We start from the raw sequence: 20,916 nt of genomic DNA on the forward strand, positions 1-20,916 counted from the left end.
CATGACCTTGCGTTCTGACAAGGTCTAATCATGGTACTAACAATGAGCAAATTGGCTTAAAATTTTGTCCCTGGATTCTCGCTGATTTCGTGTACACTTTATTGGCACCTGTACGACGTGTCCAATTAGCTGATCACGCGATTATCTGCAGTATTTATATATAGTCATTTCGTGTTTGCAGCCTCAGGAGCACAAGGGAGCTCTACATCCGTCCCATATTAAGTTAATTTTTAGTTTTTAGATATAATGTTTTGTCGTCTTATTTAAAATATTTTTGCGATTAATAATTTTATTGTTACTAGATGGTAAAATGTGAATAGTACTTTATGTATGATTAATTTTTTAAAATTTTATATAAAATTTTCAAATAAGATGAATGATCAGAAATAAAAAATAAAGTTATTATGGGACGGGAGTAATAATTATTTTCTGGTACAAATTAAAGTACTTGTAGTACTACGGCAACTGTCCAGCCACGTGGAAACTGGCGCATTGCTATCTGAATCTGAAAGTCTAAAATTGACCGATAAATAGTTCGCATGAAGTTGATCACATACTGAACTTCTTTGTTCTTTGCGAGGAAGAAAGAAACATATAATCACATAAGACTGGTCAGCGAAAAGCTTGACAAGAACCAGGAAATAGTGATTGGAGTTGGTATGAAATTAAGCTGGATGTAAAATCATTCAGCAGTTCAATGTAAGTTGTTTACTACATAAGTAGATACCGGATCGTCTATGAGGTACCACGCTACTTACCAAACACTAATATTTTTCTCTTTGAGAGGATGTCACTAATATTTCGTGAGATCTTGAAGAGTGACTATATGAACTCTGATAATACCAAATGTTCTCAGGAACACAATGAACAGAACTACAAAGAGTTGTATTCAATAATTTGATGTCATATATAATATCATATCTGCAGTGACTATCAATTATAAGGATCACCAAAGCACTATTAAATTAGAACGTCACGTAGGCCTTGCTTACTAACTACAGCTGTAAAGGCACACCTACATACGTGTATAGAAGTACTACCCTAAATCCTAATGTAGCAGAAAGGAATAAAAACAGGTCGAAGAACATAAGAAAATTGATGACTTGGGGATCACAAGGTTTTAGTAATGGACACTTCTACTGGATCCACCGATGGTTAGGTTAAGTTTAGCATATCCATGGTCTACTTGCATTTTTCTACTAGAAATCAAGGGAAAGGTGTGTGGTGTGCTGTTGATACGTACGTGGCTTAACCATGGAGCTTTCAAGGACATGCTATATATATGGCTGCTTGGGCATTGGCAAACAAGGCAATTTTAGGTCTACACACTAAAAGATCAGGCTATAGCTAGCTAAGCTTAGCTTAGTAGCTTAAGTATTTCACCTAGAAGCCAAGAACTTGCAGATGGAGAAAGAAGAAGAGGACATGGTATGGTATTGTTTCGGCTCACGTCGTTCGAACAGATGTGAGCCGAACCAATATCACTCATGTATTCTTCATTCAGAGAACTTCTGTCCGAATTCCAAACATGTCAAAGTTTGAGCGGTTCGTGGTATGCGCTGGTAAGCAGTATAAGCTTGGTAAGGTTTAGATCTGATTTTCAAACTCTTTAAGGAACGAGGAGAAAGCATTTCTGAACTTGGGGTCATGCGTAAGTTAGAGCTCTAGGCGAAGCTAATCTTTCTGATTTTTTGGGGATTATCGATCCACTTGTCATATACTCTTGTGCTACTCTGGAATTTCGTTCAAGCTGAAGAGATTCATAGATGGACACTATATGTGACTTCTTTATAACAAGTTTATGGCAGATGAGTAAGCAAGAATGCTTATGGCATAAAGGTGTTCTAGCATTTCTATCAGCGGCCGGCGCAGCAATAATTTTCTCTACAGTATATGTTTTGGTTTGGAATTTGTGTAACTCCGGTAGCTTTTGAGGTTTGGAGCTGTCAAAATAAACTCCGTATGAATGTTCATATGTTCATTTCAAGCAATACATATTTGTTTCATGAAATATGGAATAGGTTTTATACAGACTGCATCTTGAACTTGAACACATTCTTTTTTCAATAAGAAAGCATAAACTCCTGGCCATTCCTGGATGCTATATGGGTGTGTTTGGAAGAGTTTCAGTTGCAGCTTATAGCTCTTCCAAACAGTTTAGTCCATCGGTCCTAAAATAAATTTATTTTTTAATTTTTGGATACAATATTTCACTCTTTGTCTTATTTAATTTTTTCGATTAATATTTTTATTATTATTAGATGATAAAACATGAATAGTATTTTATGTGTGACTAATTTTTTTTGAGTTTTTAATAATTTTTTTAATAAGATAGATGATCAAATGGTAGACACAGAAACCAAAAAAATAAAATAAAAATTGGACAGAGATAGTAGATTCTAAGAATATGTAGTTATAAAATTCATGAAAAGCCAGAAGTTAAAAATCCAAACTTTTCAAATTTTAAGAAGCTGACTTCTGATTAGGTGTATCTCGTAATCTTAAACTTTCCAAACATGACTAGCTATCATTCTTATATTGACTATTTGACGCACCCAATGTTATTTCTTCTGTAGTAAATTCGAAATGTGATACTCAGAACCTTTAACGTCAGTTGGCTTATGGTTCGAATGATAATTAATTTTGTTTCACCTAGAGATGCTAGGAGAAAGAACTTGGTATTGTCTAATAATTCCATTTTAGCGTTTAGCAAAAATCACTTGTGGTTCAAATCCATGTACTCATTTTTTTAAGAAGAAGAAGAGGCCAGCCAACACTGGCTTTTATATTAAAAATCCATGTACTCATACCAATATAAGCTGCTTTTACACATTCTCATCTACTAGCTTGCCAGCAATATAATTATGAAGATAGGTTTCTTCCATGACTTTTCACCTTCTGTCGTGAGAATAAAAATTACAGGTACATTCCAACGGAGTTACAAGCTCGACAATGACTCCGTTTCGGTGATTCCTAATTGCCGACAGATCCAAAAAGGTGATTTATAAGTTTAGTCGATGGAGCCTTTTACGATTCTTAGAAAATACATATTAAGATATCATATTTTTTTAAGTATAAAAGCTATATAGTATCATGAGATATCAAAATTTTACATTAAAATTTTAATATATCTATGTATTACGTATATAGATAGTAGCTCTCATGGACGCAAACTCATCCTGTCATCCAGCTGTCCAAAGATGTATAGTGATATATACTCTGCCTCGCTTTTCCCAATTCCGATCCAATTACACATTGTCAAGCTACACACTGGGATGCCCTTTTGGAGTTTAGTGGCTGTCACATCACAAAAACCCGTGCATTAGATTTTGCTTATATTAACAAAACTTGCTTACATAGCAGAGCCCGTGTTTTCTTTGACGTGTTAGGGGAAACAAAGAAAATACATTTCCAAATAGATTTGCATGAGCCGTGCATCCTTCTCGTCACCGGCGCACGCGTTTGGTCATTACAAATTATTAGTATGTACATGACATACGTTGCAAGCTCATGTTAGAACATAAAACTACCAACTACGACATGAGACTTGTCTATCTTTACGCGTCATTGTAAATTTACAACCGTGTCATTATGATTTTATCAAAGTTAGAGATATGCTACTGATATCTCAATGACATATGGAACCCACATGAGTCAATGACACATGGGCCAGGATAACATATCTACGATTTCACAAAATTATAATGACATCCTTGCATTTTAATTTCTAACATAAAACTTCAATAAACTTAAATTTAAATATTAATACAAAAAATTAATACTTATAAATACTTTCCAAACATTTATAAAATTCTCTTGTTTTTTTCGCGTTGAAAATCACTACAGACAGATGTAAAGCTTTCGGCACAGAATGAAGTTACCCACTCATCAGGGAGTCCACGCTCGATATTCAGGCTACAGGAACAAAAGAAAGTTTTAGCGTTCATGAGTAATACTACACGTTACTCAATCACAGCTTTCATTTACCTCGACTGTGTCCAAGAGTACAGCTACTCTATTAGTAACATATATTCACAATCAAGTAAAGTTTTCCTTCTAATTGCACCCCTGAGGTTAATTCCTAGTCTCGTATTTTCCACCAAACCACCATTCTATCAAGTGAAAGTTACATAAAATCGTCAAATTCTGAGCTCATTTTTACATCGGGGAAGTTCAAACAAGGAGCTAGTTTCTGCATGTGCGAGAACAAATTGATTTAGCAGACTAGCAGCGTGCGTTCCAGCGTTCCTCATTTCCGAAAGGAAAGGACACGAGAAGCCTTGTCAGCGTGCTCTAGTGCTGCAAATTCAAAAGCTAAGATACCTCACAGCCAGCAGACAATAATACAAACAAGCATATGCCTGTGTCGCCGTGGGTGAAAAAGTGAACTGATTCTAGAAGCTGACCAAAATGATGCACCTCGTCTCACTAGCAGGAAACAATCGAACGCATATTATGCTGCCACTGATAATTGTTGAACTTAGAAGGCGAGCTAGCCACAGAAGATGAAGGGAACACCTGACCTTTGGTTTTACGATTTCCTATTAGAAATAGAAGCAGCCCATATCTTTACTGATCGTTAAGGAGTGATGGTCGTTGTAGTTCAGATACCCCCAGAAACGAGAAAGACCAATCTCCCCATACTTCGAAGACTTCATATGCAAAGTATACAAATCTTTGATATTACCCTCAAACTTCGTCCTAATTGCATCCACCTGAGTTGAAAAAGCAGAAAGTGAAAAAAAGAACTTGATATATAGAACCTACCTATAGATGATAGAAAGTAACGGCTAGTCTCTGTTGAGACTTGAGAGACCTGTCGGCAAGACAGCTACCACCGATAGAACATATTGGTTACTCTGTTGTCGAATATTCATGCAGCATAACAAGAACATTCCCTTACTGTGACCACCCTTCATCCTCTTAAGTATTGGATCAAAAAAAGTAACAGTTCACGGTTGGAAAGGTCCAATAAGTATTAATGGATGTGGGAACTTAAAGAGGGTGTTATGTGTTGACAACTAGGATAATTATTGGATGCAGGATTGCATATAAGCAATTTTAAGGAATAGTATATAATGACAAGTCATTTTAGTATCATTTGGTAAATCTTAACTCTTGATACAATTTTGTCAGAGTGCAGATAGTAGCCAGTGTAAAATGCACTAGTTAAGCAAATCAAATATCAAAGCACATGGTCCAGATTGTCTTTCATTTGCCCACTGGAGTTCAGGGGATGAACTTAGATAAAATATCTTCCAAAAGAAACCCGCAATTTTGAAATAGAGAATACCTGAGAGAAATTTATAAGAGAACGCAGGTTAAGCTGTTTCACTGTTGACTCAGAAATGTCATTGAGGCTCTTAAAACATGACCGCAATTCCAAAGCTTGTTGCAGAATGCCTTTGATTATGGTGGCAATTGGTTTTGTTTCAGTGGATAAGAAACATCTGAACATTAGAACAATAATCAATTAGAATAACAGCTTGTACCATAAATAGCATTGCACATCAGAAAACAATCTGTGCTTGATAACAAAATGGGACTTACATGTGAAGTGCATCAGTAACATAACATAAATGCACATACTCGAGATCCAGCATATCTCTCACCTAAGCAATAATAGAAGATCATTATCCACTCATTTCTTTCTGGTAAGTAAAATTATGATATTAAAAATGTTACAAGATAAAATCATCACTGAATAATATATCATTTTTATGTTTAAGATGGAAACAGCTTTAGTATCAAATTTACAGGAGCAGCATACCTGATGTTGGAGTGAATGTTGAAAACGGCGCCATGATATATCAGACAAATGGCAATGGAGATACTGTTGTAGTGTCGATAGAAAGTGATAAACTTGATGTCTAAATAAAGAGAAAAGGGTAGTTAATGCCCACAAACTATTCCAGAAATATTTGACACTGAGGGCCATCAATGGAAGATGAAAGAATAAAGGCGAATTGGGATCCAACCAGGCAACAGAAAAAATGGTTTATTAATCCGCAATAGTTAGAGAGAACAAATCTAGTACTCCCCAAAAGATCACTAATTATAACACAATGCAACTGTGATTGTAGTTTAAAAACTGCAACTTTGATATGTAGTTTCTATTGTACAAACATGAAATGGAAATGCTTTTCAAGAAAAATATGCAAATATAAATTTCATATCTATGATAAAGTACCATTTATCTTTTTTTACTGGAAGTGGAAGTACATTTCAGTGTTCGAAAAATTGCTGGTTGGAGGATGTTTTGAACATTTGATTACTCAAATAAGAAATGCCCTTGTAGATGGTCTAACAATTAAGAAGAATTCCAGCGCTCCCAACGAGATGGTGCTCTCATGGTCCCAACATACAAAAGTGCCATTAAATAGTCAAAAAATTTTGTTGATTACTATGAAAAAAAAAATCTGAAGTGTGAAATATGATGGTACATGCAACCATGCGAAATTCATCCCAACATCCATTGTACATAAAGGCACTGGTTGAGGCAAAGAAAAATATCACTTTTGTACAATGTATTTTGGGCTGATATTTTGCATGACTCTACAATCTGCCATGCCACACATATCATATTATTCACAAAAAAAAAATCATTTGCAGCATTTATATGCAGTGGAACACAGGGGCACTGGTCTTTTGGGAGCACTATCACTTATTTGTCACTTTTATGCTCTGTATTTGCTAATTCTAATGCTGAGAACTGGGAAATGTTATGTAGTAGAAACACGTTTAGAAAATAGAACTGCAGTGACTGCTTTACAAAAACAATACATGATTCCTAAAAAAAATAGCTCTTCCAAGTAGCATGTTGAAAGTAGTTCAACTTTGATGATCTAATGCTAATGCTGAATAAATAATTTATATGAAAATAATTACTTTATTGTGGCATACTGGCATGTCAATGCCTAAATACAGCATGTTCAAGAAAAGTCCACAAACTAAAACTTTAACAATGTAACAAACAGTTCAGGACATTGAATAAAACATGCATTGATTTGAAATATTTCAGCGAATATACCAATTGCCTAATTGTTTATAAGAATGTAAGGCTGGATGTCACAAAACTGTAAAAGATTTTTGTATGTGGGTACCTCAATTTCATCACAGAACTCAATTCCTTTAATACATCAGGTCTATTATGGCTGGAACGACTGATTAACTGTGTCAACTCCTGAAATCAGTTTACACAAACAAACATCTTAGCATACCAGTTAAATGCCCATGCGTTGCTACAGAACAATAAAATCATGTTGATTACTTGTCACACACATAGTCATGTGAGATATGATTCTCTACGTGAAGGACAACAGCTGCAGTGACATGTTGTTTTGCTTTAGGGTTTCTGATTTGTATTTCTGACCAGTTTTTCAGGAAGTTGGTTTTTTCAAGTAGCCATGCACGGGGCTAACCATTTTGTGGCTGCAGTTTTGTTGGCTAGATAATGGGGAGGGTGGATGGATGAAACTCCCCTTTGAGTAGTAGAGGTAGCAAATATGTCTTATATGACAAAAATAAGGAATCTCATGCTGGTCCATATGCTACTACATCTATTAAGAGAACCAAAAGAAAACACCATTTATGATCTATCCAATTACTGCTCCTCAATAAATCATAAATGTTAGTTCAATACTACTCCGTACCAAAATATTTAAACCTAGAACTGGATGTACTATCACATTATCACTTGATACAGTTTTGCAATGGGTATTTGACACTCACTACTACTACATAAAAGGCTTCTGTCCAGCAGATGGGGAAGTTCTTATGGGATTTACATCCAAGTGAAAAGGTGCTCTAAGAAAACATCAAAGGAAAATGTACCTTCAGATATCGCCATACTTCAGTCAGCGAAAACACTGCAAGCCTAACCTGAACAAGATAACAGAATATTTCAGCATATATTTTCAGCGCCTCCTCTGTAATGACAATATTCACTGGCCAATCAACTTTATAGCCCAATAAGATGCCGTCCAGCACATCAAGACCTGGCAGTGCAAACTTTGGCAGTTAATGATCTGAGCAATCAAGCCCCAAAAACTGTAGCCGGAGAGAATCCAATATTAAACCATTACCAGATGTAGAGGCTGCAAGAGAAACAACTGCTTGCTCATCCATGTATACAAACAACCTTTCCTTATAAGGGTCGGATTCACACGAGGACCTCTGTAAAGCTAAGTCCAGCAGCCCTTGGATCTCTGTTCTTTTCTGCTCAGACTTGACAAACGACCATTTCTGCAGAGGGAAAATTCAAAATTGCAAGGACTGTTTGGTGCTGATAAACATTAGTGCATGATCAATCATCTAAAACAGCAAGGTTAGAAAATGATGCCTTGTTATGAATTGAAACAATAAAAGAATCTGCCCAGTCAGCCAGCTCCATAAAATGGTAACGCCTCAAAGCTTGTAGATGTCCACAAAGATCAAAACCCTCCTCGAGCAACTTCATTGTGAAGCTGCTTACATAATTATATCTTGTACAGTTAAGGAGCAAGAGGAAAAACTGAAAAAATGATTTCGCTCTCTTTCATTTCCGTACATTTCATTCCTCTATAGATATTTCTCTTTTAATATAGTTATAACAGTAGGGGCTTCCCTACTGTCTCCGATAAAAAAAATAATATTTTAAAACTTTTTGCTGAAATTTAGTGCTTCAAGTTTTAGTGTGTAGACCATGTTTTCCAGGACTAACTAAAACTGCACTAGCATTTATCACACGTTTCATATGTGAAGTAACACACAATTGATACAAGATGTGTGGTCTATCAAAACATACACATACCGGTTGCCTAATACACTGCAAACAGACCAAATTAGACAAGAAAGAGAAGATTAGCAAACCTCTGATGTTTTTCTTCAAAAGACATATAGCCTCATGCAGTATCAAAAAACTTCTCAAGAATATGGGGGTACCAAAATGCTAAACCAAGGAAAGTTATAGCTCAAAACTATAATAAATTAAAACAAGAAAAAACATAACGTGTAATATAGCAAGATATAAAATTGAAGGAAAATTACAAGGATACTGCAGCAAAACTTCTTGTATAATGCACTTGTCAATCACTATATCAAGTGGCATATCAGACAATGAAGTTCTATGTCCAGCTATTTCCGTTGATCTAGCAGTATGCTCTAATGATTTCTCCCAGAATGCCCCACCAGAAGAATTATCCAAAAGTTTAGTATGTTCTAAAATTTCTCCTGAGGTAAGACAAGCCTGGTCTGTTGTCTGAGACTGAAGAAGTTTACTGGAACAATCAAGCTGTTTAGAAGCCCGAGCGTTGGGCTGTAAAGCCATTACAGGTGTGACTTCAAACTCATCAAAGGAAGAGGTATTTCTCCCACAATATGCTTCACAAGGATTTGTCACTGACTCGAAATTAAACCCAATAAGTGCTCGGTTCTTCCTTTTTCCATGCGAGTCATGCTCCACATGACAAGCAGCCGCATTCTTCAGTATGGGATTGATGTTAAAATTGTAAGGAATGCTAGTATTCCATGGTTGATTTACATTGCTAGATTTTTCATCGTTATCCCTGTTTGAAAGTCCAGGGGAGCAGGACTCAGGTAGTAGTTGCTCTGCTGTGCTTTTATCTCCTCTATATAAAAAGTCTTCATCCAAACTCAATTTTCCAGAGGAAATATTGAACGAATTCTTCATGAAACTGCCAAATGGCCAAAATTCACTGTATTGATTGTCCAGTTCCAAAGCATCATGGACCACGTCATGTTCTATACTCTGTGAGTGCATAGAAACATGCCCATAACTCAACTCGCCATCTTTCTGGTGTTCATTGATAGGGCTAGCAGGATTAATCCCGTCATGAACAGAACAGGTTTGGTAAGAAAGTAGCTTTGTGGTTACCAAGGAGTGTTTTGCTTCACCTGAACTTAAATGGTACAATGAGAACATTGAGCTAGGCATACTATCACAAGTGGTATCAATCTCATCTTCAATATCATCAATAGAACTATATAAAGAAGAGGACTCCGATGATTCCAATGCATCCACTTTATCTGAAGATTCTTGTGATGTTGAGGAAGCATCATTATCTTTAAGCTCTGCAACCCTAATATTACAAATGAAAAGTCAGACTAAAACAGGTTGTGGTATAGACCTATGATCTGCTAGATCAACCTGTCTGCAGACTTAAACATATCGTATAAAATATGAGCAGTAAAACACGGGAGAAATGAATGGGAGATGAAAATTTAAATAGAGCTAGCCATCACAATAAAGGTATATTCACAACATACGTATTGCAAGCAGGTAGAGCATCTGTGCCGTGATAGAAAAGCTCCACATCTGAAACAGCTGTATCTAGAGGGCTTGTACTTATATGCAGAACGTTCGGTGCCGCATCAAAAGGAACTACCTGAAAACCAGTCTTTTGTCAAATGAATAATTCAAAACATGGTTATAAACAGGAGCAAAAGTAGCATGAAATGTTCATTTTAGGGAAAACTTGAACTTTAGTACTGATGGCAAAGTGAAAAGTCTAACATAAAATATGCAAGTCCTTTGAGGAAGCAAATATTCTTGCTTCTCTTACATTAAAAACAAAACCACGTATAATTAGTATATGCTGTAACTGAAAATAGAGTGTAATCCAGTCTGTGTAACTAGACCTCAACATTTGAGAAAAAGTGATGAAGCTTCTGTATCATTGACTTGTACATAGCATCTCTTTGACATATTATAGCTTCCACCCTACTTTTTGAGAAAGTGAATGAATTCATTGAAGACTCCATGGACGTAACAAACCATGGGAGAATTTCCTCCAGATGAATGATGCTACGAGATGCAGCACCTCCTCCAGTGTCAGAAAGAGTACACGATTCTAGAAGCTTCATGAGAACTTGAAGCTGTTGCCCAGTACGAAGAAGAGGATGGCATATATCTTTGAGAAAGCATGGTGCAGATACATGATTTGTTCCCTGTTGACAGCAACACATCGCAAACAAAATTTAGGATTAGTTCAGGGTCAGTAAGACTAAATGATAGATGGTTCATACGAATGGCCCATATAATTGGACTTCTGATGTCAAGCATGTATGTCACAAAAGGAGGAAAACTTGCACAAAGCTTACCTTTAAGGACACCAGGGTGAAACCATCTACTGGGTCTGATGAACCTCCTTGACCATGCTTATTCTTAGCATGTGTTATGAGAAATTCCTCATAAGGATCATCAACAGAAGCTCGGTAAATCCAGGACTTAATGAAATTACAATATGGTTCACAAGAACGAACAAAAAGATATTTCAGAAGTCCATAGTGAACCGAATCAGCATCCTAAAATTCAAGCAAAACATATCAGGAATGTTCCACCATTTTGCATGGTAAGCTATCTGAAGAACAATGACATACGATATGACATCTGAATTGAAAAAATCATGATAGAGAAGCAATACAATATTCATATCCCTGTTTTCAGTTAAAGAATATATTAGGATAAATAGCTAGTGGTATCTTTATGAATTACTCTTGAATCAGGGGCTCATCAGAGCAATATTATCAGAAGTAGACATATGATGTTCTTGAATCTACGACATCCTTACTAACATAAGAAAATCTAAGACATTAGCAAAAAATAAAACTATAAGAAACCATCAAGTGCACAAGGTCAAGATATTCCTATAGAAGTTATATGGTTAAATCATAAGATGATTGCTTACACGAAGATGGACATACAAATAGGAAAGCAAATCAGTGCCCCGTGGGAAGTTCTCAAACTCCAAGCTAGAATCAGTGGTCAAGCCCTCCTGGCACAATGAAAGACCTGCAAACTTAGGAAAGCAAATACTTCCCAGCGACTTAATATGTCTTCTTAACTCCTCAGTGTGGAGATAAACCTCCAGTAGTGTTACTTCAGAATTAGAACTACAATTAGCTCCATCTGGGGTCATGGACGGTATATCAGGTTGCCCCTCCAAACGCCTCAGCTTAATTGATTGTGGTAAAGTGTTCAAGGAACAGAAATAACCTTCTAGGACCTTTTCAACTGCTGCAGCGAATGCTTGGTTCACTAAACTATAAGGAGCAGGTTGCTCAGTTTCTTCACTATCAGAAACTTCGCGTTCATGTCCTCTACTTTGACAATTCAATTCACGATTTTGGAAAAGATAAAAGTGCACAAACTTGCACAGGAAGAAAACCGCGAGACCTGTAATGCGTATGGATTTGAGAATATTCCCAACAGATGTAGTACTGGATGAGCGTGACCACACGCCTGCAACCCGATGAGAAGTCCTATCAGTTGGACATGAGAAGAATAGCACAGAGAGCTTCTCAATCTCATCTAATGATGATTTGACACCATGAAGTGCATGCAAAGCCAGACGAACCAAGGAAGCATCCTGCATAAGAAAGATGATCAGACCGGTTGACACCTAGAGATAGCAAACAAAATGTAACAACTGAATACTCAGCCTGTCATGACCAACGGTAATTTCTCTGGTCAATCCCAACTGCCTTTCTTCACACAATAAACCATCAGACAAACACACTTACTTTCAAGGACATCAAAATCATGCAAATCTACTCACATGGGTAGATCCCAAGACAAAAGGGTGCTTCTAATTTTTCAGCATTTAGCTACCATCCTCATGATCATTCCAAGAAATGAGTAGCATGTTCCTGATGACGTCGTGCTACATTTTGTGTTGGTGCTGAACACAATCAACACAAGTCTCACGGAATACTCCATCTAAAGCATCACACCTTACAGAATTTGAAGTGCAGCAAAAATCTCATTCTAGCTACATAAACCCCCAAACTGGCAATTCAAACTCTACTTTCGCGTAAGTTCTCAAAATAACAGTGAATCGAAGTGCATTAACAGGTAATTTTCACTCACCGGAACCGACGCAGGCTCGTATATCGGATCCCTCAGGAGGCGCCCTCCAGGGTTGGCGGTACGAGTGGCACCGCTAACTTGTGTGACGGACTCCCAGGTTGTCGGCGGCGTCCACGGGCCGTCCACGCGGAGGGTGGCGAGCAGCGCCGAGAGGCTGGAGGCGGCGGCCTCCATCCGGGGAATGCTAGTTAGGGTTTATGCCCTCCAATGTGAGGTCTAATTCCGAGCGTAACGGGGATAAGGTGGAGGTAGAAGAGGACTGGTGGCGGTGTGCTTCGTTGCAGCGAGCGGAATCCCGGTGCGGATCACCGGAGAGGCGCTAGCTCCGGCCGTTCGGTGACGCAGTGGGACAGAATGGCTAAGTAGCATTCGGTTGGGGACCTTCGGATCCCGCTCGAGGATTCGCGCGTCACCCAGCCACCTCCATCTCCGGCGACCCCTCGCCTTCTCGGCCGACAGCACGCGACCTAGCCTAGGATACGGGGTGAGCTAGGACTGGGAGCGGCTTTCGGGGGAGGGGGAGGGGGAGGGGGATGAGCTTCCTGGTGTATAGAGAGCTCTGGGTGGTGGCAGGGGGGAGGGATAGTTTAGGGAGCGGCAGTCGACGGCGGCGTCTTCGGCGGTGGCGGCGGGCCGGCGGCAGGGTACGGACGGGGCAGCGGCCAGTCGGTCGGGGCGGCGGGTGGGTGGTGGTCTGGTGGGTGAGTGGATCTGGGAATTGGTGTAGTGTAGACTGTTGGATCTTGATCCTACGGCCAGCAAAAACGAATTTGTGAGGACGGGGAACGAGTGGGAGGAGGACGCCACCGTCGCCCTCGCGCCGTTTCGAAGAGCGAAGGCGGGAACAGATCGATCGGGTATCTCGTCCGTCGCATTTCCAAAAATATAAACATTTATATTATTTAAATTTATAAGTATATTTTACATTTTTATATCGTTTATCTATTATTGTAATCATTTTATTTTATCCTCGTCAAATCTTTCACCTTCATCCATTTAAATGATTACTATATATTTTACTTTCTAGCCTTAAAAGACATATTTAGTTGAAGGCTAACATGTTACGATCTGATTTGCCAAATGACCGACCAAACATCTACGTGCGACACATTTAACATGTAGGATGATAAAATATACACACAAACCAAACAAACTTTTAATTTCTACTAAACAGACTATACATACTTATATAAATGATGGTAATAGTTCGTAGTAGAGTTGGATCTGTGTAGGAAGAGGTCGGTGGAGACGAGCCGACGATGCAGTCGCACAGGATAGAGGTCATTTTCACCTTCGCCGATGTTTGGCTTGACTCTTCCGCCACGAATGCGCTTGGGCGGTCGGCTGTTCCGGCTCGAACCCACAAGAGACGCAACGCATGTGGGCTCTCAAGGGGTTGTCGTCTAAACTCCCTATGGGTCTTTCCTTCTGACTTCTTCTTCGGCCCATCCTCTTCATAAAACGAACTGACTCTGTTTTGATTTAATCGTACCGGCCCAAATTATAAATAAAATAGACTAAAGCAAAACGATTTCTCTTTTAGGATAAGAGTAAACATTCAATACGAGAATCCCAAATAGAGTAATAATGGACCCAGTTGGAGAAAAATAATCTCCTCATGTCCATGATCCCAAAGGCATTGCATCTGGCAAGCACCAGTGATAATCATATCCTCTGCCTGCTGTTCCAATTTGGCGGGGTCTCTTCTCCTACAACAATACTATAGGAGTAATATACTAGCATGCTGTCTGTTGAAGAGCTTAGACAAGATATCAAGCTAAGCATAGTATAATTCCACTGCCGTGTGACCAAACCTCTTTTTTTTTTCGATTTCTTGTGTCCAAGGTGTGTACGTTGTCATCTATACCTATCTCTTCCATTTTACTCAGTGCAGAAACTCTGTCCTCCACTAGGAAAGTAAATGGAATAGATGGTTGGAAAGGACCAACAAATTTCTTTCTGCTGACTCTTATCAGATCACTCAAAGTAGTGCCTTTGCTTCTTATCTACTTAATAATCACGCTGACAACACCCTCAAAAAGGAGGCACGCAGCAAGAATGTGATGCATTTTCGCCCAGCTCATACCAAGAAAATCTGGTAGCCTTTGTGCTGTGATGACTATAGAAAGACAATATATATACTGTATATATATGGTGCATGCACGATGGATTACAGGCCCTGAACTTTAGTTGCCGTTTTTTTTTTCTATGTGGGATCAAATAACATTGTGGTTATCTGGTAACTAAAAAATAACATCGCACTAAGATTGATTTGACACCACATTCATGGCTTGAAAGGCGCAGTGTCGTATTGGCAACTTTATGATAAGTGCTCTTCTTTTTAATTCTCCTTGATGCTGTCCGTTTATGCCAACTTTTCCTTTGGTAAGCAACGTTGATCAAGGCTTTTTTTTACGCTGATCTTTTCTTATTATTCCCCACTCTGACTCGGCCACTCGGACCGGTTGCCGCTCGGAAGTTTGCCGCGGGAGCAGCGAAACCGCGAGACCAATCGAGAACCGGTTTAATCCGCCCGGTTCGATCGACTCGTTGTGGGATTTTGACGTGAACCGGATTAAACCTGTTCTTCGGCCGTGTTCTTCGTTGCACTAGACGCTACCGGTTCGACCGGGCCCTGATCGCTCGCGGTTTGCACCTTGGCATCTGCTTCGGTTGGCTTTTCGTAGTCGGCCGAGCTGAACGACGCGAGGGTGGCGAGCGTGTCGACGGCGTCCACGACGCCCTCGATCCTGGCCGACACCTCGATCAGCAGCGACGTGACCGTGAAGAGCTGCACCGCGTCCATCAGCTGCTGCGCTGCCGTCGCCTCCCCGAACAGCTTGGACGGGAGCGCCCTCACCTCGCTCTGGAGCTCCTGCACGGCGGTGTTCATGTCCGCCACGGTGAAGTCGAGGCTCCGGGACGCCGTCATCGCGGTGATGGAGCTCGAGGCCTCCCTGAGCACCGCCGCGCACCGCGTCGCCACCCTCCTGGAGGCGCCGGCGAGGTGGCGCTTCACGCTCTCGGGGGCCTGGGGCTCGGCGGAGAGCACGCAGCCGCTCAGGGCCTCCACGCAGTAGGCGCAGTGGCGCATGGCGGCGCCGACGGCCTTGTACTGGCCGTACGGGTGGCGGAAGCTGAACCTGCCGTGCGCGGGCTCCCACCGCGCAAGGTTGGCCTGCGCGTCCTCGGAAGCCTTGGAGTTGAGCACGCACTTGTACCCCTCCGCCGCCTTGGAGGCGAACACCGCCGGCGCCGGCGCCGTCCGCCGCTTGTCCGTCGCCGTCGCCTCCTCCTCCTCCTCAGCGAAGTAGCCCTCGACGCAGGCCTCCACGGCCCCGGCGAGCTTGTCCATGTTGCGCGCGGTGAGGCGGTGCAGCTCCTGGCCGGCCCACACGGGGCAGATGAGCACGCAGACGGCGAGGCAGATGGAGATGCCGATGGCGACGGTGGAGATGCGCTGCTGCGCCATCGCCAGCAGCGCGTCGACGCGGTACCCCGACACGGCCACCAGGCTGTACGTCAGGATGAAGATGGTCACGCCGTAGTCGAACCGCGCCTTCACCGTCGGTATGAACCGGGAGAACGTCGCCGCCGCGGCTGCAACGTACGTACGTACACGAGCATGCAGAATTAAGCACACGTTTCGATATATAGATGGATCGATCGATCAACGTGAAACATGTATCCTTGATCTCTTTTTCTTCCACCACGAGGAATGTATATACGCACGTACACATGCGTACAAAAACATACATATATACGTCGACGTGTACACACTGAGTTCGGTCGTACGTACCAAGAAGAAAAAGCGAGCCGCTGCGGATGACCGGCTCGAACCTGTCGCCGGACTTGCTCGCGATCCAGTGCACGCCGAGCGCCACCGCCCCGGCGCTCACCGTCGCGGTGGCTCGGTTGAATCCCTTGTACACACAGCCACCTGCAAATGAACAGGCACGTGCCACATTAATCACGTAAGGCAAGGCATGCACTCTGTCTGTCTGTCTGACTGTCTCCCATCCGTTGCGTTGCGTACGTCTGCGACGTGTCACGCCACGGTCAGCCATGCAGCGCGCTTACCAACGGTGTACTCGAAGACGACGACGACCGTCATGACGGCCCACATGGCGGCGCCGCCGACGCCGTCGTACAGGGGCCTGGTGTAGTAGAACACGGAGACGAGGGCGAGCGCGAGGCCAACCTTGAGGCCGTGCACGGCCCTCCGGGGGTCGTCGGCGCCGATCTTCCAGACCCGCCCGGCGAGGCCGGACGCCCCGCTCCCGAGCGCCGCCGCGCGAGACACCAGCCACGCCCACGCCATGGCGGCCCGGCCGCCGCCCTCGTGCTCCACCGTCACCGACGCGCCCTCCGGCACCGTCACCCGCCACTCCGGCGCCGCAGCACTTCCATTCATCATCTGCACTCCGTCCTTCCTCGCCGCAGCCATTTAGCTTGCTCACTTCTGTGTTTTGCTTTGCATTTAGCTTAATTCGTGCAAACGGTGAGAAGATGAGAGCTCAGAGCCTAAGAGGCTTAGCAATGGAGATGCTCGCTGCTGCTCCTGGTCTTGGGCTAGCTTGCATCGAAATGGGACATGTCAGTTCAATATATAGATAGACACGAGCTAGAACACAGGAGAAATGTTTTTGGTTGGGGACGCTGATGACCAGATGTTAGGACACGATATCGTCAGCAAGGGCCAGCGGAAAACCGAAGCTTTTCTGACCGACCTTGCGCACACAAGAGGTTCGTGCTAAAAATTGAGGCTTAATTAGGGCGTCTTTTCAAAGCAAGGCGTGGATCTCGTTTAATTTGGCTTAATATATTGTCCATGAACGCATGGGGTACAACTGTTTTGGTATACGTGCTCTCTTGTCAGCATGTCTCTGATGAAAACGCTAGAATGTACATGTAATGGTACCGTTATTTGTTCGTTAAGTGAGTGACTTTTTCTTGTATCTCACATGTCTGTTTTATCTTTACTTTTTTTGAAAGAAAAAAAAACATATGTCTACATCTCCGGAAGAAACTGAAATTGAAAAGTGTGTATAACACAAATATCTTACTGAAAGTAAACATAGGGATGCACGTGAATTAATCTAGGAAATAAAAACCAAGGCAAACTAAAAGGTACGGCTTTTATACTATGCAAGCTTTACTTTTACTGGCAAAAGAGAAAATTAATCAAACTGACAAGTGAAAAAAATGTTGTGATTAATTAACAACGGCATACAGGGGAGATGACAAACTAAATGCTGATTGTGATTGTACCAGACCTTTGCTATTCATGCGTCACCTACAATTTTCTGAAATTTCAATCAACTTCTATGAAGCCCTGCAAGATGACAAATGGATTGTTGACATAAGGCACAACATAACGCTACCGCTCGTAGCGGAGTTCTTTACAGTCTATTCACGCTTATGGGAAGAGAATATAGTCCCGACACATGGAGTGGAGGACACGATAAAATGGAGGTGGATGACCTCGGGGGTGTACATAACCAAATCAGCTTACCACTTTCAGTTCATAGGTTCATTACCCTCCATCTCAGCTCAAAACATCTCGAAGTGTTGGGCGCCGGCGAAATGCAAATTCTTCACATGGCTAATATGCCAAAATCGAATATGGACAGCGGACTAGCTGGCTTGTGCAACGACAATGGCCAAAGGAATACTTCTATCAGCTATGTTACCAAAATTTAGAGACAGTAGAGCACATCTTCAAGGATTGCCCGGTGAGCCCTCGCACACATGTAAGGTGGACAAGAATGGTGGTTGGCTGCCACCAAGACCACAACCAAAGAGGTAAGAGGCAGCCAGAAGACCATCTTCATCCTAATGATGTGGGAAATTTGGAGGAAACGAAACAATAGAGTTTTTAGGAATGAAGAGAAGACATTGGAAGCGATAGTGGATTGCATTGTAGATGAAGTAAGCTTTTGGAGATTAGTCGGGGCAAGGGAGCTATCGGTGCTAACAGCAACACCAACTCAACAAGCAGGCACACAAGATTTTGTAACACAGTCGTCTTTTATTTGGATAAGCAATCTCGTCGATATCTGCTCTTTCTCCCCCTGTACTTTCTCACTCCGATCCAATAGGATCCTTGTAATTTTCCCTCCTCTTGAATATATATACGACCCCTTTGGGGCTTCAAAAAAAATCAATCAACTGATGCATATCGTTGGATCGTGATCCAGCACATGTCCATCATGTGTCACCTCTAGTGTGGGGGACGCAAGAAATGACGTGAGTTAGGGAGATGCCAAGACAGAGAACCTATGGGTTAAGGTTTTGGGGTTAGAGATGGTGGAGGGTATTGGGGTGGTTTTAGGGATGACCACGATGGTCAAACACGACAGGTGACGAATAGTTGGACAACCAGGTGGCAAGAATCACACTGAAGTCTATGAGATGAAGGAGGGTGCGTCGAAGGCAAGGGCACAAGATCAATAATAGTTAGAAGATGGGATGTGTGTTGGTAGCATGAGCCACTAGAGGCATGGAATTGTTAGGTGTAGATGCCATGCCACCCCTCAACATTAGCATGAAAAGAAATAGAGTGACGAGGAGGGGAAAGATTATGGAGGCAACGCATGGGATGAAGGGGGTGGTGCCGTTGATGGCAAGGAGCTCGGGAGACAATTATCGATGCAGAGGTGGATCTAGAGAAGAAGGGGAGGGGCATGGCCAACTGGGCTCGCCTACACCGATAAGGCAAAGAGTGGCGACGCTATGTGGCAGGGGAGAGGGGCGGCAACTATCGGGCTTGGTCGGGAAGAGAGCGCCAGTGAGAGGAGACAGAAGGTGAGGGCTTAGGTGGCCAACGATTTTTTTCCCATGCTCTAATGGAATCAGAGGCCCATCGAAGAAATTCCATTATTGATTTAGCTTTTTTTTATGGTCAACATTAATTTTCGCACGAGGTACATTTAGTGACATGACATCTGTGACTACCTGTATAAAGTTTTTATGGAGAAAAAACTTTTATAACGAATATTGAATATTTTGTGATGTTTTTTCACAGTAGATAATCAAAATTGTTGTAGTGCGTTAAATCTTACATATCACAGCACATAAATATCGTGTGATCGATGCATGGTGGAGTTTTTGGCCTAGGACTCTACCCGCAAGGATCTAAATTCATTTTTTTTTTGTAAATATAGTTGTATGAATTCTTAGTTGAGATGATTTGTCATTTTCTCCGGTTTTGTTGCAAGGCAAAGGTAAACTGATCATCTCAAGTGAAAAACCAGGCATGTATTTCATCCATGGTAGGAACATATTTCTTCCCGTTCATTTTCATTTCTCGTTTAGGACACCCACATTTTCTCAATACAATTATCATTGATCCCCCCCCTATATACATTACACAAGAGTAGATCGGTATAATTATTCACAAATATTTTTTTCGCAAATTTATTAATGTCATCTTAAAATATTAGGTCCTTACTTTTCGTACTGAGATCTTGAATTCTCAAACGTGCAAAAGTGAACACTTCGAAAAAAAAATACTACCGTGATCTGAAACAGTGAATAACAGAGAGCATTTGATTTTTATTTTTTGGGTCTCTCAACATGCTCGTACATACTCCTACCTTTTTTATGTCTCGATCATGTATAATCTACATATAGGACTAATAGTAAAAGGGGAAGAACGGGAGTATATGTACTTGTGGATATCGGTTTTGTTTGAATCTGCTCATCTGCATGCATATCCACACAAATGAGGCCACGTATTGGTTTGCTTATGAATGGTTGGCGAATTCAGGCGTGGATAATTTACACGTACGCATGATGCGCATCGATGTCAACCATTGTATGCCGGGTTAGGCGACTTCTGCGTCCGTACATATGGTCTAACACGGCTGCATAATTACATGCGGATGCACTGTTAAGCATGTGCTGGATATATAGGTGTTTTTTCTTATTAATTTCTCGTACATCCATAATTGAATTTTTTCTGTTGCTGCTGCTGCTGCTGCTGCGTGCGGCCAATATGTGATTTAACTTTTCTCAGTCCATGTGAGATGGTGACTTATGTTGCC

The 20,916-nt window shown here is 41.5% G+C and overlaps 2 protein-coding genes across 2 annotated transcripts; both read right to left on the reverse strand.

Annotated features, from left to right (window-relative positions):
• Positions 1-3,921: 3,921 nt before the first annotated feature.
• On the reverse strand, positions 3,922-13,331 carry LOC102701165. Its single transcript, XM_006652588.3, has 14 exons — positions 12,869-13,331; positions 11,688-12,368; positions 11,101-11,304; positions 10,639-10,947; positions 10,267-10,385; positions 9,036-10,079; positions 8,342-8,483; positions 8,085-8,244; positions 7,834-7,997; positions 7,104-7,183; positions 5,771-5,870; positions 5,551-5,612; positions 5,294-5,450; positions 3,922-4,715 (listed from the first exon to the last, which is right to left on the reverse strand). The coding sequence occupies exons 1-14, from the start codon at positions 13,040-13,042 to the stop codon at positions 4,545-4,547; spliced, it is 3,567 nt and encodes a 1,188-aa protein (XP_006652651.2). The 5' UTR covers positions 13,043-13,331; the 3' UTR covers positions 3,922-4,544.
• Positions 13,332-15,064: 1,733 nt separating this feature from the next.
• On the reverse strand, positions 15,065-17,315 carry LOC102713738 (aluminum-activated malate transporter 10-like). Its single transcript, XM_040523633.1, has 3 exons — positions 16,949-17,315; positions 16,668-16,808; positions 15,065-16,468 (listed from the first exon to the last, which is right to left on the reverse strand). Exons 1-3 carry the CDS (start codon positions 17,313-17,315, stop codon positions 15,444-15,446), a joined length of 1,533 nt encoding a protein of 510 aa, XP_040379567.1. The 3' UTR covers positions 15,065-15,443.
• Positions 17,316-20,916: the final 3,601 nt, after the last annotated feature.

The sequence above is a fragment of the Oryza brachyantha genome, chromosome 4 (genome assembly GCF_000231095.2).
Source record: "Oryza brachyantha chromosome 4, ObraRS2, whole genome shotgun sequence".
In the NCBI taxonomy this organism is placed as follows: Eukaryota; Viridiplantae; Streptophyta; class Magnoliopsida; order Poales; family Poaceae; genus Oryza; species Oryza brachyantha.